At 37.0% G+C, this 17,596-nt stretch overlaps 1 protein-coding gene across 1 annotated transcript in view; it reads right to left on the bottom strand.

The window, feature by feature from the left end:
* Positions 1-12,028, bottom strand: part of pkmb (pyruvate kinase M1/2b) — a 28,060-nt gene extending 16,032 nt beyond the window's left edge. The window contains exons 1-8 of the mRNA XM_056271052.1: positions 11,953-12,028; positions 10,258-10,433; positions 10,072-10,163; positions 4,407-4,538; positions 4,124-4,310; positions 3,710-3,980; positions 283-433; positions 33-185 (exon numbers count right to left, since the gene is read on the bottom strand). Of these exons, the coding sequence (XP_056127027.1) occupies positions 33-185; positions 283-433; positions 3,710-3,980; positions 4,124-4,310; positions 4,407-4,538; positions 10,072-10,163; positions 10,258-10,408 (1,137 nt within the window). The 5' untranslated portion in view covers positions 10,409-10,433; positions 11,953-12,028. The remainder of the gene's footprint in view (positions 1-32; positions 186-282; positions 434-3,709; positions 3,981-4,123; positions 4,311-4,406; positions 4,539-10,071; positions 10,164-10,257; positions 10,434-11,952) is intronic.
* Positions 12,029-17,596: the final 5,568 nt, after the last annotated feature.

The following is a 17,596-nucleotide window of genomic DNA, read 5'->3' as shown; positions in this document are numbered from 1 at the left end:
GCACAGCCAGAAGGGGGCGCTCTTGATCATACCTGATGCTGTATGTGCACAGACTCTATTGGGTATTCTCCCTTTGCGGTCTCTCCACTCAGCATGATACAGTCAGCACCGTCGAGCACGGCATTGGCCACGTCGCTGCTCTCGGCGCGGGTGGGGCGGGGCTTCTTTATCATGCTCTCCAGCATCTGTCAGTCGAAGAGAAAATCGGTGGATGAACAACAGTCAATTCGTGCTCGCTGGACTGAGCCGGCTCACTTGCTTCTGCATGGTATCAGTCCTAACCTGTGTGGCGCATATGATTGGTTTCCCAATCCTGTTGCAACGACCAATCATCATCTTCTGAGCCAGGAACACCTTCTCAGTAGGGATCTCAATACCCAGATCTCCACGGGCAACCATGATACCATCGCTAGCCTCCAGGATCTCATCAAACCTACACAAATAAAGAAATAAAGAAATAATCAGAGGCTCCGGGAACAGGTAGCATAACCACATAACACAACAATCCAGGACAAAGCACTATGGAGAACTCAGGGTTTAAATAACAGGGAGCTAATTGGAAGAACAGAAAGAGGTGTGGGATAATAAACTACTAATAATGAATAAAGGCAAACAGAGTAAAATGAAACCAAAATAGAACAGATCATTTTCATTACACTCACTTAAATTGAGGTTTGTTTGTTTAACATATTGTGAATATATTTACAATAACTGTTTTCTATGTGAATATATTTTAAAATGTAATTTATTCCTGTGATGCAATATTATCACTCCAGTCTTCAGTGTCACATGATCCTATGCTGATTTGCTGCTCAAGAAACATTTCTTATTATTATCAATGTTGAAAATGATTGTGCTGCTTTATATTTTTGTGAAAACCAGGATATATTTTCTTTCTGCATTCTTTGATGCATTGATTTTTAATGTTATTATTATTGGCCTGATAAGAAAATTTGGCCGATATATAAAAAACGATAAATAATGGATTATTTCCTTCAGCAGAGACACTTCAAATGAGCACTGTTCGCCATGATGGTTTTGAATTGCTTGAAATATGATTGGAATCACTTCAAAAAAGGAAGATACAGTTAATGCAACATGTGCTGTCATATCGGCTACATAAAATTATAATGAGAACATTATAATTGTGTGCTTGGGACATGGCTTTTAATGGTGAGGCTTTTGTTTTTGTAATCAGGCTCTCAAAAATTATATACAAATTTGGATTTAGATTTATCGGACAATATATAGGTTATCGGCTTTCAAATATAAAGAATCATCGGTTATCGTATCAGACAAATTTTTCATATCGGTGCATCCCTAATATATAGGTCCTTCTAAAAAAATTAGCATATTGTGATAAAGTTCATTATTTTCCATAATGTAATGATAAAAATTAAACTTTCATATATTTTAGATTCATTGCACACCAACTGAAATATTTCAGGTCTTTTATTGTTTTAATACTGATGATTTTGGCATACAGCTCATGAAAACCCAAAATTCCTGTCTCAAAAAATTAGCATATTTCATCCGACCAATAAAAGAAGTGTTTTTAATACAAAAAAAAAAGTCAACCTTCAAATAATTATTTTCAGTTATGCACTCAATAGTCAATACTTGGTCGGGAATCCTTTTGCAGAAATGACTGCTTCAATGCGGCGTGGCATGGAGGCAATCAGCCTGTGGCACTGCTGAGGTGTTATGGAGGCCCAGGATGCTTCGATAGCGGCCTTAAGCTCATCCAGAGTGTTGGGTCTTGCGTCTCTCAACTTTCTCTTCACAATATCCCACAGATTCTCTATGGGGTTCAGGGGCCGTATTCACAAAGAATTTTAAGGCTAAAAGTAGCTCCTAACTGGCAAATTTAGGAGCAACTCCTAAAAATAATGGGCGTGTCACTCCTAACTTTAGGACTCCTAATTTTTTTCACTAAGAGTAATTCACGAAGCATTTTAGCCCTAAAAGTAGCACCTAAGTCTGGGACAGCTTAAAAGAAGTCGAGAGGACTCCTAACTCACTAAGACCTATTCACAAAGGATTGTAGCGCATACCACCGCCTCTCGCAGTCGTCCGGGGTCCGCGACACAAGAAGGAATGCTGCATTGATCTGCAAACAAATCCTCTCCCATTCTCACGCTTAGTTTTGCTTGATATCCCAGTGCCGAATTTCACTTTTATTATGTTTTTGGGCCAGCAGCAGTAACTGATCCTGCGTCCAGTTGGGCTTTCTTTTCCGTTTTGGCGAGTTCATAATCCACCGTCATTCAACTATTATGGTGTGTTCACACCGAACGCGAATTTAATTATTTGCGCGAGTAGATTACATACAAAGTCAATGCAAAGACGCGAATAGGCGCATCATTCGCGCCGGGCGTTGCAAATGACGCGAATTGGGCGACGCGTTTGCCGCGAATGTCTTCCGCGCAAGTTGAAAAATTTGAACTCGAGCGAATGTTCAAGCGATAGACGCGTATAAGGCGTTGTGAATAACTTTTAAGAGAAAACTCCTAGCTAAAATATTTTAGTGCGATTTAGGAGTACTCCTAGTGGTAAGATAAAATTCTTTGTGAATACGGCCCCAGGTCAGGAGAGTTGGCAGGCCAATTGAGCACATTAATACCATGGTCAGTAAACCATTTACCAGTGGTTTTAGCACTGTGAGCAGGTGCCAGGTCGTGCTGAAAAATGAAATCTTCATCTCCATAAAGCTTTTCAGCAGATGGAAGCATGAAGTGCTCCAAAATCTCCTGATAGTTAGCTGCATTGACCCTGCCCTTGATAAAACACAGTGCTTGACACTGGACTTCAGGCATTTTGGCATTTCCTTCTCCCCAGTCTTCCTCCAGACTCTGGCACCTTGATTTCCGAATGACATGCAAAACTGAGCAACAGTCCAGTGCTGCTTCTCTGTAGCCCAGGTCAGGCGCTTCTGCTGCTGTTTCTGGTTCAAAAGTGGCTTGACCTGGGGAATGCGGCACCTGTAGCCCATTTTCTGCACACGCCTGTGCTCGGTGGCTCTGGATGTTTCTACTCCAGACTCAGTCCACTGCTTCCGCAGGTCCCCCAAGGTCTGGAATCGGTCCTTCTCCACAATCTTCCTCGGGGTCCGGTCACCTCTTCTCGTTGTGCAGCGTTTTTTGCCACACTTTTTCCTTCCCACAGACTTCCCACTGAGGTGCCTTGATACAGCACTCAGGGAACAGCCTATTTGTTCAGAAATTTCTTTCTGTCTTACCCTCTTGCTTGAGGGTGTCAATGATGGCCTTCTGGACAGCAGTCAGGTCGGCAGTCTTACCCATGATTGCGATTTTGAGTAATGAAACAGGCTGGGAGTTTTTAAAAGCCTCAGGAATCTTTTGCAGGTGTTTAGAGTTAATTAGTTGATTCAGATGATTAGGTTAATAGCTCGTTTAGAGACCCTTTTCATGATATGCTAATTTTTTGAGACAGGAATTTTGGGTTTTCATGAGCTGTATGCCAAAATCATCAGTATTAAAACAATAAAAGACCTGAAATATTTCAGTTGGTGTGCAATGAATCTAAAATATATGAAAGTTTCATTTTTATCATTACATTATGGAAAATAATGAACTTTATCACAATATGCTAATTTTTTGAGAAGGACCTGTATATATATAAAAAAATATATATATATATATATATATTATTTTTTTTAAATATATATATTACTTATATTATCACTCACTTGCGTACACCCTCATGGTTCTCCAGCTTGCTGATGATCCTGATATCCTTGCCTTTCTCTCCGAGCACCTTCCTGACAGCTTGCACGTCAGCAGCCTTGCGGATGAAGGAGGCAAAAACCATGTCGACGCCCTGCTCCACACCAAACAGAAGGTCCTGAATGTCCTTCTCAGACACTGCGGGCAGGTCAACATTGGCCCCGGGCAGGTTCACGCCTTTCTTGCTGCCCAACATGCCTCCGTTCTCAATCTCGCAGTTCAGGAAATCAGAACCTGGAACATTTAACCATGTTAACACATTGAAACTTGGCAGTCCTGCCATGATGCATCACTTTTATTATGTGCTAAAGGGTTGTACATTTTATGTGGTAATGAGAGGAGAGAATCATTGAAGTCAATTTCGACTTGGAACTCACCAATTTCCTTAACCTTGAGTGAAATAAGACCATCATCCACAAAAATATGGCTGTCCTGCTGCACCACCTTTGTGATGTTCTTGTAGTCCAACCACAGGGTTTTCTCATCGCAGTTGTCCATGAACTTGTCATCCAGAGTGAGCTTGATCATGTTACCTTTGACAAGCTTGACCTCCTCAGTGCCACTCTGAAGAAACCAAATACATGAGAAATTAGACCTATAGATCTATAACAGAGTTTCTAATATTGAAAAAGACATCAGAGAGTGAGACGCTATACTTACGCCCTTAATAAGTCCGGTCCTGATCTCAGGGCCTTTGGTATCCAGGGCAATGGCCACAGGTCTGTACTCAATGCTACCAGCTCCAAAACTCTCAATGGCTTCACGGACATTCTTGATGGTTTCAGCATGGTACTGCATGAAAAAAAGGTAATGTAGGCCTACTGTAAAATTAAGTGTCAATGGTTTTAAATATTAACTTTAAGTTAGCATAAGAGAGGTTTTTATTTAAATGTACAAATAAGCATGAACAAGAAGAATATACAATAGTGGCCAATACTGTATATATATATATATATAATACTCTATATTCCAAGCCAGCACTTCTTCAGCATGCCATCCAGGTGACCTGGGTAGGGTTGCACCAGCCGTTCGTAACTTCTTTCTTAAATTGTAACGTAAAGTCCACACTAGAGGCTTAGTAACTACTAGCTAGTTTGTAACTAACTCTGTACTTTATTCCGTTGCACCATTTGTTCGTAAGGTAGAACTTAGCTAGTAGGTCATAAACTCTCCGTAAAGTAATGCGTAGTCGCATAATATGACGTTTAGCCTCGTTGAACCAATAGCAGCCTTCAAATACGTGAGCAGAAGTTGTGTTGAAATGCCTTGAATTTCAGTTTATCCTTCATTCTAACTTCTTTTGCCTCACGTTACTAACGGTAAAACTTGATCATGAATAACATAAGTGTTTTTATATATAAATAACATTCAGAAACTGTATTTGAAATGAAATTAATAAGGATTAATAAATAAATATTCATACAAAAAACAAGAAATTACGTTTATTGATTATGACTGATATTTGACATCCACAACATGGACCGATGCACACACAGCGGCGCTGTTTAGGACGGGTCCGTGTTAAAGAGCTGCTAACAAAGTAATCTTTTCACATAATGTTCTCTCTCTTAAAATGTAAGCGAGTGTAAATGTCAGCATTATCATATATGTCTAAAGAATTGAAGTCTGTCAGGTAAAAGAAGAGCTTATTGATGCAGTTCAGTCTGTCTGATATTTTATTCCAACCGTTACTCCTGATCGGAGGCTGCCGTAAATATTTAGTTGGAACGTAGAGTTACGTTTAAACTAAGTTTAATGGTGCAACGGAAAAATATTTAGTAGTGCGTAAGTTGTAACTTAGTGCCCATTTACGTCAAAACTAGGCTTACGCACAGCTGGTGCAACCGGCCCCAAATCTATATATGAGACCATGTTTTGTTCAAGAACACTCCTTTAGAAACATTTAAAAACATTTACCAACTTCAACTTGACATCCAGGAGGACGGATATTTATGGGGGGGGGGGTTATTCTTGTTTTTATCGATTGATAGCATGAGCTCTGAGAACCGTAGGACTCTACCGAATGCAAAATAAAAAGGACAAAGTGAACATGTCTTTGCAGTAAAGTCTACCGCTCAATCGCCATGCTAGTCTCTGTCCTGTCTGTCTTATCGCTGGCTTGAGGCATGAGACAGAGAGGTATATATAGAATCAGGGAGAGAGAGGTTATGTTTCCAAGGACCCACACAAACATTTGACAGCTTCTGAACTCAGTGAATAAATATGAATGGTCTGACAGCTTTACCGATAGTTCAGTCAATATTTTGGTTGCCATCCCTTTCATTACAGAACGTATGTAGTCAAAATACAAGACCAGGGTTCTCAAGTTTTATCAAAAGCTTGGAGTGAGATCACATGCGGTTAGGGGAGGGGCCTAAATGGAGACCCGCCCCCACCTATCCCCGCCCCCAATTTTACCCATTGTTCATAATTAACCAGCAAAAATTGAAATTATAACAATTGGTAAATCTGATAAATGACAGAGCAATTCATCATATCAAATATAGGCCTACTCTTTAATGTTATATTTCAAAATTAGGCTACAAATATATAACAAATTGCTCCAAAATGTTTGGAAAAACAATATTTTTGCATTTTTCCCTGACATCTTTGAAAAATACAAATGCAATGGCAATGATTAGGCTAATGTATGTTTTGACAGGATATACAATATTACCAAGAGCACTCTGCTTTAGCCTTAATGTAACTAGAAATACTATTACATATAATACAGTATAATATAGAATTTAAAATAAACTGAAGAAATACATCTTCATTCCTTCCCATACCCAATAACATTTCCTTAGCCAAACTGAGCCAAAGCTTTTGGCCTGGTTGCAAAGCAGTTGTAGAGTTTTTGACTGCATCAATAATGTATACGATGGGCTATATATTAAATGTTCTAGTCTAAAAATGTTAGGCGAGCTTTCTTCCAACTTACTTTCTCCATCACGACGTGTGTTCGCGCGATGTCGGTGCCGTGGCCGAACTTCCGTGTGTGTTCGCGGACTTCGCGCGTCTATAAGTTGCCTAGTAACGAACTCAATCTGGCCGAGATGCGGACGCGCTGGCGGCAGGAAACTTATCTTTGTGTGCATGCGCCTCGTATACAACGTTATATATAAAGCTTGCAGGACAACTTGGTTGGCAATGGCATTGCCTTTTCAGCGTGAGATATACACGGTGTGGCGTGTGAGCGTGTGAACTGGTTGAATTGCGTGTGTCTCACGGCCAATGCGTGAGACTTGAGAACCCTGTACAAGACTGTCACTTTACAACCATACCACAATGGCTAACTGTAACAATGCTATATAACAACATTATATTAACAAGTTATTATTTCAATGAGTAACAAATGCAATACAGAGTACAATAATACAAGGACAGTTTCATATTTCTTTAGTTTATGAATTAGAAATAATTTACAGTGATCTCAGGTTAAATTTGTTAAATTTGCAGTGACCTCAGATCCAAAATTTGATATTAACAAATATTAAAACTAATCGCGTGACGATATTCGGACAGGGAGGCCAGGCCTTCGTTCCCATGGCTCTCGGCCCCTCCCTGCTTGCCACAGTTACGAATCTGCCTGGAAGAGGACGTGAGTCTATATTGTCTTAATGCACGGCGAGGAGGAGAGTTCAAGTGACCAAAGACTCTCCTAGGATCACAGCTGGAGAATTGCAGAAATTAGTTGATTCTTGTGGTCAGAAAGCCTCAAAAGAATATATCAAACAGCACCTAAATCAACACAAGTTGTCTGGGAGTGTTCCTCTGCTATCCTCCAAAAACAAACTCCAGCATATATTCAGTTGTCAAGACACGACTGGAACTTCAAAAGGGACCTGGTTCTATGGTCAGATAAAAGTAAAAAAGAGCTTTTTGGCAGCAAACCCACCAGATGGGTTTAGTGCACACAGGGATAAAAAGTACCCCTTGCCCACAGTTATATATAATGCTGGATATTTAATATTGTGGGCCTTTTTTTCTGCTGGAGGTCCTGGATACATGGTATCATGGATTCTAGCAAATACCAACAGATAAAAAATCTAAACCTGACGGCCTCTGCTTGAAATCATATAATGGACCATTTGTGGATCTTCCATCAGGACAATGAACCAATACAAACATCAAAATCAACACAAAAATGTGTCACTGAGCACAAAATTAAGGACCTGAACCCTATAGAAAACTGAAGAGGAGAGTGTATCAACATGGACTTGGGTTGCAAAAAATATTGAATAAAAGGGTCCCATTAATTGTGGCCAATGTGTATTAGAGAAAAACATTTATTTCATAATGAGATTGTCCCCCCATTTCCAATTGTTTTACTTCAATGAAAGGTTAGACATTTGTGAATTGGACGATTCATTGGACCTTTCAATGAACTGTGTGCTCACCAGTGTTGGGGGTAACGAGTTACAAAGTAACGGATTACAGTAACGATATTACTTTTTTGGGTAACGAAGTAAAGTAACGCATTACACTAAAAATATCGGTAACTACACTACTTTACTATACTATAGGAACGCGCTTTCCTGCGTTACCCAAGCCGTGTTTGCTTGTGTGTAAAGTTCTGTCTAGTGGTGCGTGCGCACCGTTGCCATAGAGATCGATTTGAGTGACATAGCTGCCGGTGCGAAGGAGAGAGGGAAATGGAGACGGAGACGGAGACAGGGGGTCTCTGCAGCGCGAGTCTCCGCTGACTGCACGCGCACCTCCCCAAACGGACGAGGTGTTTATACTCGACGCGCTCGCCATTGTAATATTCTGTGAAACGACGGGGCGACTCGAGTAATTGTCCTCTTAACCATCAGGAATCAACGGTGAGAAGAAGAAAGGTCCACACGTGACGATGTTTATTTTAGTAGGCTACATCACCACCAATAACACTACAAAAAGAATCGTGTACGTAAAATCCAGTAAACCCTGAGATTATTACTTGTGACATTAGAACAAAATGTGGATATAAAAACATGTATGTAGACTATAGAACTAAATCAACGATCTCTTAAATGGTTTCTAATTTCACTAAACATTTCATTAAGTTTCGTGGACATTTGATAAAACATGGATCTTTCTATTAAAAATGCTTATTATGCTATTGTAGGCTCATTTTGTAAACATAAGCAACTGATTTAGACACGCAAACTGTGTGCCGATGCGGTCACGGTGAGACGTAGGCTACATGCTCGGGCAGATTCGGCTTCTTGAAGTCGTTCATCCTCGGATTCGGCGCCGCGCACGCTGTTACAAAAACTCTTCTCAAGTCTTGGAGCACAGCAGGTAACACAAAACAAAATGAACAGGCTTGTTGCAGGGTTCATTGTAGAGGAATGCTTCCCCTGCCGACTATTGAATCGCCAAGAAAAATGCATTTTAAATTAAGATCAAAAATGTAAAAGTGACCTTTATTTTATTATTTTTCATTGACCACTTCATTTTTTATTTTTATTGCCATGAGTCGAATAAAAAGCTTGTTTTGTTCTCAGGAGAAGAGTTTATTCTCATGTTTCCCAAAGCCTGTGTTTTAAAACTTGTGTGTTGACCCCATTTTAAAATGACCGCACCATAGCCTCCTTTATCCTGTTGTTTGTGGATTTTACAGTGAGATATATTTCCTTGTGCAGACAGGGATATTGTTCTTTCATATGGTTTTACATGCCATTTTGTATATATTTATACAATAAACACTATGTAGACAGGCAAAGTGATGATAGGGCTATGATATTTGTCCATAAATTAAGAAACGGGAAAGTAAAGTAATAAGTAGTGAAGTTACTTTTCAAACGCAGTAACTAGTAAAGTAATCTCATTACAATTTACAGAAGTAACTAGTAACTAGTAACTAATTACCTTTTTTGAGTAACTACCCCAACACTGGTGCTCACACTTACCTGTCATACACTAGAAGCACCTTTATAAAAAGGAACATGAGCTTTTGAACCTCTGAAGCCCTGAGATGGAAATATCTACTGCATCACTTGATGATATGCCTTATGTAGTAATCTGTAGTAAAGGTGCCATGCAGAAAAAGGTAAAAAGCCATGACTTTTAAAAGGGAGAGGTCAGAGCAGTCTAAACTCACGCTCTGGCCTGAGCCCAACATGACTCAAAGTACTGAGCAGACGGATCAGAGCGGCTGACAAGATCAGCTTACAACTTCTGACATTTGAAGAGGCACATGGGAAATGCCACAATAACGGAGGATCTACGATGGTACGAACGTAAAGTCTAGCTAAGGGGATGAGAGACTTTTGAAGAAATCCTATTAATATATTAATAAGTAAGATTAATAGACTGCGGAATGGATGCGATCATGTACCTCGTGAGATCCATGGGAGAAGTTCATACGTGCAATGTTCATGCCGGTCTTGATCATCTCCCTCAGTGTCTCCACAGATCGGGAAGCAGGTCCTGCATTAAGAAAAAAAAACGCAATATTGGAAACTTTTCCTTAACGTTTTGAGGGACCATTTGCATTAAGAACTTCCTAATGTGGTCCTCTAACCGATGGTGCAGACGATGCCTGTGTTGCGAGACACTGTAGGTTCAGAGTCGATGTCCAGCAGGCACATGTGCTCCAGGAAGGTTTCTGCCATAGCAGCGTGCATCTGCTGCTGCTGAATGAAGGCAGAGCCCGTAGTCTTCGTCTGAGACATGGCTGGAGCTGCGACTAGGAAAGTCCTGGAAGAAACATGGACAAAGCATGTTTGGGTGGCTTATGTAAGGACACTGATTATGTTGAGCTTTTTATTATCCCTGAAACCCCTTTGACTTTCCTTTTTTCTGTGGAACACAAATGGACAAGATGTCCAAGCTGCAACAATTTCCCACCACAATTTCTAACAAGATTGCCCTTGTGAAAAAGAAGTACACTTTAGCATACTTTTAAGAACTAATTACAAAAATAATGTACATTAAAAGAATATACTTGTGTGAATGTTTGTTTTTGACACTTAATTGCATGCTAATTAAATTAAAATGTATTAAAGTGTACATTTATATTAAATTACATTAGTTGAACTTAAGAGTGCTTTTTAGACCCACTTAAGTAGGACTTAAGTACATCTTCATATGGAATTTTATCATTTTAATTGTATTCTAAAATATACATGCAATTTCTATTGAAACTTGTTTGTCATGTATTTAAGTATATTTGTTATTACACATCTGTATTGATGAAGTTGCAATTTAGTACATTTGAAATATGTTAACTTGAAATGTACATGTGCTTTAGTATGTTAGTCAACATCAACAATTTTTTTTAATTTATATTATCTGCAAGTACAGTTTATTAAAAAATAAAAAAAAGATTTTAATTTCACTAGAAAATTCACAATCAATACAATTAGGAGCACTTCTTTTTCACAAGGGTGAACAATTTGGAAAAGCAAGATTTTCAGAGAATAATGACAAATTCTGATCCTTGCACATAGGCTAGCTATCATATGATTTAGTTGTATAACTTCTGTAGCAGGTTAGTTGAAGAAAAGATCAGTCAACCAGTCAACAGGAGAACACAAACCCTATTTTACTACTGATGTAAGATGTGTTTATGTTAATAAAATGACACTAATCAACTTTACTTATATTTGGTGTTATATGTTTCTCTATGTTTAACCCACAAGTTACATGAAGAGTAAATGAGAGCCACTGGCAGCTCTGCCTGAGCCAGAAAGGAGGAGTGGGTTTAAATTAGGGCTGCACACACTCTTACACACACATTCCAGCAAACAGTGATCTCATGGAAAAAAAGACAACTTGTCAAATTAATAAATAATCATAATCATCATTATTATTATTATTGTTAATGAACATACATATTAAATAATGTTATGTACAATAATCGGCCAAATTGAATTAGCCTAATATTTAACAAAATATATATTTTCAAGAATATATTTTAAAATATATAAAATAAACATCAAATATCCATAAACATCAGAATATGCAAAAGTTTTGACTAAACATATTCTATAAATCAATGAACTAAGTGCGTAATTTGTCAATAAATAACCATATCTCCAAAATGCGCCTGTAATTACGTGGAAAAAAATATTTATGTCTAATTATATTTATGGAATGGTTCAAATAAACGTTTATTTTAGAGGTTAAAACGTCTCCGTTTATTTAAAGCCTGTTTTCAGGTCGTAATAAGCATCTAGTGAGTTTGATCTTCGCTGTAAATCCTCTGTCCTCCTACCTCAGAAGATGAACGCCTGCAGGTCAGAACTTCTGATCTCTATCACCGCCACTGTCTGAACTTATCCAGTCTGAACTGACCGGCACTACTTCCCACAGGCTCTCCGTGTTCTTCCGACGGGATCGGATGGATATTATAGTTCGATATTTTCAATGTAGCACTAGCGCATATGATTACATTAATAATATTAATAATACGATATATATTGATTATATGTATACACTTCTGTTATGTATTAGGTGTTATTTCATCTTGAGCGAATGTAGTTAATCAGACGCCACCTGCAAGTAAATAGGAATGAACTTGAGACCGTTATCTGAAGAAGTAAGTGCTGTTTTCATTTTGGGATTTAACGAACTAAAAGCACATTATCGCATGAATTCAAATTCCCATGTTGTAAGATTTCAATTTTGCATGCCATTTTGATTTTGTATTGCTGTTCAGAGTATTGTATGATCCTGTTTCACTCAATGAAAAGAACAGTAGACATGACTGTCCCCCAACACCCTCACCACTCCTTCATGTCATTTCATAAATACCAGCCATTACTGGCATCTGGAGTACTAATAATAGCTCAAGGCCTACAGCTGAAACTTTGATGCCCATGATAGAAAGGCTTGCTCATTTGATTCGATGCCCACTCTGTATGCCATTTCCACAGATCAGGAAAGGTCAGATCATCTGAAGTTTTGCATATATTATATCAAAATATTGTGTGTATTGTCATAATTACTCTGTCATTAAATTCACTACACATACTTACCCTTCAAGTTGATGGATAGATGGTAACAGTAGGCCTATGGGTGACCTTTAAAAATCCATAGCTTCCTGTCTAAAATTAGTTCAGGTGTAACTAATTCTACCTGCTTTCAAAGCCACCGTTAAATCAAAATTGACAATTCTTATTTTGTATGATTTATTATAAATGATTTATCCGTGCACATCATTATTTATTCATGTGCCCTCATCTTTAATCAAAATCACTTCCCCTTTCTTGTTTCAGAGTCATCTCTTCTCTCTGATGATGTGTTTACTGGCGTGAGGGCAGGGCAACCTGTCACTCACATGAGATCGACCAATAGCAAACCACAACCATCCAATCAATTCCCTATGGACAAAATAAAGTCCGCCACTCATGTTTCTACAATTGTCTATCTTTTTATTCACTCCTAAAGAAGGCTGTAACTGCAAGCACAGACGGATGCATGTGAGAGATGTTGTAGTAATAAATTCTAAATGTGAATATTTGTTTTGTTTACAGTATCGCATGACATCAACTAACATCAGAACTGGAATACAACAAATCAACTTTAAAGCCAAAATGACTGCTTGAAGGCAACCAAACATTTTAGCAATGTAGCAATCATGCACAGTCCAATTCTGTTCACTGGTACTACATGTTCTCTCTGTCATAGGGAGAACATGTCTCAAAGAAAACCCTTTACCATTGGCATTCGAAAATCTTTGGACTAAGCTCCAAAAATGCATAAGGAATGGACACCTATAGGTATGGGATTTCTTTACACGGGTTTGCACATTGGTCTAAATTATAGGTTTGCAGTTTCATATGGAACATACACAACATACTGGTAATGTGATTTTGCGCTGTATTAGAAGACATTTAGCATCTGCTAAGAACATGAACATTACTTATTGATGTATATTTTTAAAATTGTAAATATCATTTAAACTTACACCATGTAACATTTTTTGTTCTGAATTGACAACATTTAAATAATGAGTCAACACATCATCAATCCTTCTTCCAAAACGTGATTTTGTCTTATACCCTGATTCAGTATATGGTAAGCCTATTATAAGTGTTTATATTTTAGTTTTGTTTTTTAACCGAAAAATTACATCGTGTACCTTTAAATTAAATTCAATCACTAAATAATGATTGTAAATTATTATTATTCACATAACTGTGTCAAATTCATTGGAAAGTGAGGGATATTAATGGGCCAATATGCAAAATAAATATTTTATAAAAGATTAAAATATATATTAATTGTCAGAAAGATTTGCTTTCTTTGAGAACATGTGGTCAAATGTGTAATCTGATTTTTTTTTTTTTTTTTTTTTTTTTTATTAGAGACCAAATGAGTCTGAACATACAGCCATCTAGTGGACAATATAAAAACCATCAGGCTAACTCCATGGACAACTAGTGTCTGAAAGTGTCTCCTGTCTCTATAAGGTCATATTTAAACAACCTGCACTCAAGGCACACCCATACTCACACAGTCTACATCTACAGCAGTCAGCACTGCTCTTGTGGAACAGTTTGTCCTGTAGTTATTTTCTCTATACTGTTTTTACACAGCTTAATTCTTTTGTATCAGACTTTGGGAAATAAGGTTTGTTGTCCTCATTTTAGATCCATTTGCTTATGAGGTTCACAGTTCAGCTGTCTCTGGCGCATGTGCGGTGATGTACGTATGTACCGTTTCATACAACATAAAGCAGTCTTGACACGAGACAAATTGCTTGTGAGAACTGTTGAGGCATTCAGTTAATTTTAATGCAATTATTTTATTTAAATTACTGTAATTATTTTTGTACTTAATAGGGCTGTCAAATGATTAATCACGATTAATCACATCCAAAATAAAAGTTTTTTTTACATAATATATGTGGGTGCACTGTGTATAATTATTTTGTATATATAAATACACACACATGTATATTTAAGAAAAAAATATTATTTATATATAAAATATTTATATTTATATATAATATAAATTATATATAAATCTATATACAGTATATACATGAAAATATTTCTTAAATATATACAAGCATGTGTGTGTATTTATATATTAATTAATTTATATTGAATTATTTCATGTAAAAAAAACATTTTGTTATTTAATTGTATTTTTCTGGAACATTTTTAGGATTTTAAATAGTTTTACTGATTCTTAATCCTATTGTTAATTGTGTAACAGAAAACCAAATATATTGGTTAAAATTTGCGTGAATACACAAATAAAATACATATGCACAACCAGAACATTCACATACAGTACATTGGCTAATACAAGTATAAGCCACACTTAAAATATAGAAATGGTTCATTCAAATATCCTAAAATATAAAACCATGTGGCATTGATTTCAAAAACAGACAGCACACTTTCTGACCAGAAAGAGTCGGATTAAACATTTAAAGGGGCTATATGTAGAATTAAAAAAACTTTTTTTATTAGTGTTTTTAGCGCACTCGTTCACACGTAACATACGAGAGACTGAACGTGATTTTAAGACCCGGATATACTCACGGCGAAGTTCTTTTTCGTTCTTCCCTTAAAATTAAAAGAAGCTGAATACCTTTGTAGCGAGCGACAATGTTAGCGAACATCCAGACGCCGTCCGTGCTGCTGAGCGTGACGTTTTTAGATGAATGTGTAACTAAACACAACAAAAATTACAGCGGATGAGAAAGCATCTGTTTCAGCTCTGCAATTCACCGGCATCATGTCGACAGATGAGGTAAATAAATACACTGTTAAGGTAGTTCGAACATAAAGTTTGTTTGAAGACATAGATCTTGTATGTGTGTTTGAATCCATTTTATTTGCATGACACATTGAAATTAAAGAACAGAATGGCTCGTTCGGCATAATCAGGAACATTGTATGTCTAGATTTCATTTCATGTGTCAGAACAAACAGAGAAGCTTGGTTGCACGCGTAAACGTCACATCCTTTTGATTTTCCTGGCAAAAACGTCCCTCCACACAAAAATCAGCTTACAGGCTTTCATAGGCAACCCAGGAAGTCGTTGTTTAAGTTTCATTTCAAGCTGTTCACACATTGACAATAAAAAACCGAGTAAAACATAAAAATTCTTACATAGCCCCTTTAACATTTAAATTGTGACTTAAAAGTATCCAAATACTTTTTGGTGCGTCTGTAGTGTCCACAGCAACTGCAGTTGTTAATGTTATTTCTGAAGTACCTGCTTTAGGAGGTGTCTGAGACGAGGATAATTACAGATTAAGGCCAGGGTGTTGTGTCTGACATCAGGTAAAACACACAAACCACGTTACTTGCGTATTGTAATTGCTATAGTAGGCTGCAATAGTTACAAAATATATAACATAAACTGTAAAATATATATTTTTTTTATTGCAAAGCAATGATTGTGGCACCATCTGTAGCTACAGAGTATGTCAACAGAAAACGCCCCTAGTGTAACGTGAACATGATACAAATTGGATGGGTTCGGCTGTTGACAGGCTAAGTGTTTGTGTCATGATCTCTTTTGCACTGTTTGCTCTGTACAGTTATATGGGCCTCTCTCCATCTCTCTCGCATGTCTCCACCGCCATCCATCTCTTTCAGATCTCCTGTGTTGTTCCCCACCCGCCGTAATGACTAAATGATGAGGTACTGTCACAAAGTAACCTATTTTTATCCACTCAAAGTTCTTGTTAAAATGATAAATTATGAAAATGACTTTGTTGAGCAGCTTAACATATACCTGGAACAGGAAGGTATGATTTGTTGAGGGCTAAGGCCCTCCAGGACAATTCATCTAAATGTTTTATAATCTTTTAAAATTCACAATCTTCCAAACATTATTGCTGCAAAATGTATCGCTTGTCCATGTTCTATAGTTTTGGCAGCCAATTCATTTTAAGTGTAATACCAATGCCCAGTGATATGCCATAAATACAATACAATTGAACAACAAACAAAACACAACATAATAGAACAAATAGAATTGAACACAACTCAACAGATCCAAATACAACATAACACAACAATAGAATAAAATAGAACATAAAAAACAGAATAGAATTTAATAGAATAAAATAGAACTTTTACGTTATTGACCCTTTCTTTGATATTCTGTTTGTTTGTTTTTTCCTCCGCTTTGTATAGTTTCGGTTTCCTTGATTACTGATTATACACTTGTTTGTTTCTATGGTTACTTATGATTTGCACCTGTCTCTCATTATGTTCGTGGAATAAAAGCATAGAATAAAACTCAACACAATAGACTAGAACACAACCGAATAGAACTTATCACACAATAAAAGAACATAATATAATAAAAACAATAGAGTAGAACCCAACATACCACAAAAAGAGCAGAACACAATTTAATTTACCTACAAAATAATAGAATATAATAAAACAACACAATAGAATAGAACACAATAGCATACAACTTAACACACCATAAATTAACTGAATATAATAAACATTATAGAACAGAATTTACCACACCATAAAATAACTATCTAGAAAATAACACAAATAGAACTCACCTCAAGAACAGAACAGAAATTTTTTTAAATAGAACAGAGATACCAAAAAAGACTAGAAGAGAACAGCACATAGAATAGGACACAAGTCAACACAATAGAACTCAACACACAAGCACAGATTAGAATAAAACTCAATAGGATAGGATATAATTAAACTTAATATGATAAAAAAGAACTCAACACACCACAAAAGAACAAAACAGAAAAGAATTTATAAGAAAAATAATAGAAGGAAATACAATAAAACACAATAGAATAGAACACCAAAAAAAAAAATGAAAACACATTGGAATTTAACTCGCCATAAAGAATAGCATAGAATAGAACTTAACACGCCACAAACACTGAATAGAATAGAATAGAA

The sequence above is a fragment of the Rhinichthys klamathensis genome, unplaced genomic scaffold, assembly GCF_029890125.1.
Source record: "Rhinichthys klamathensis goyatoka isolate OS25496 unplaced genomic scaffold, OSU_Roscu_1.1 h1tg000310l_1, whole genome shotgun sequence".
Classification (NCBI taxonomy): Eukaryota; Metazoa; Chordata; class Actinopteri; order Cypriniformes; family Leuciscidae; genus Rhinichthys; species Rhinichthys klamathensis.
The sequence above is the reverse complement of the archived record's forward strand: the minus strand, read 5'-3'. Positions and strand labels throughout refer to the sequence as shown.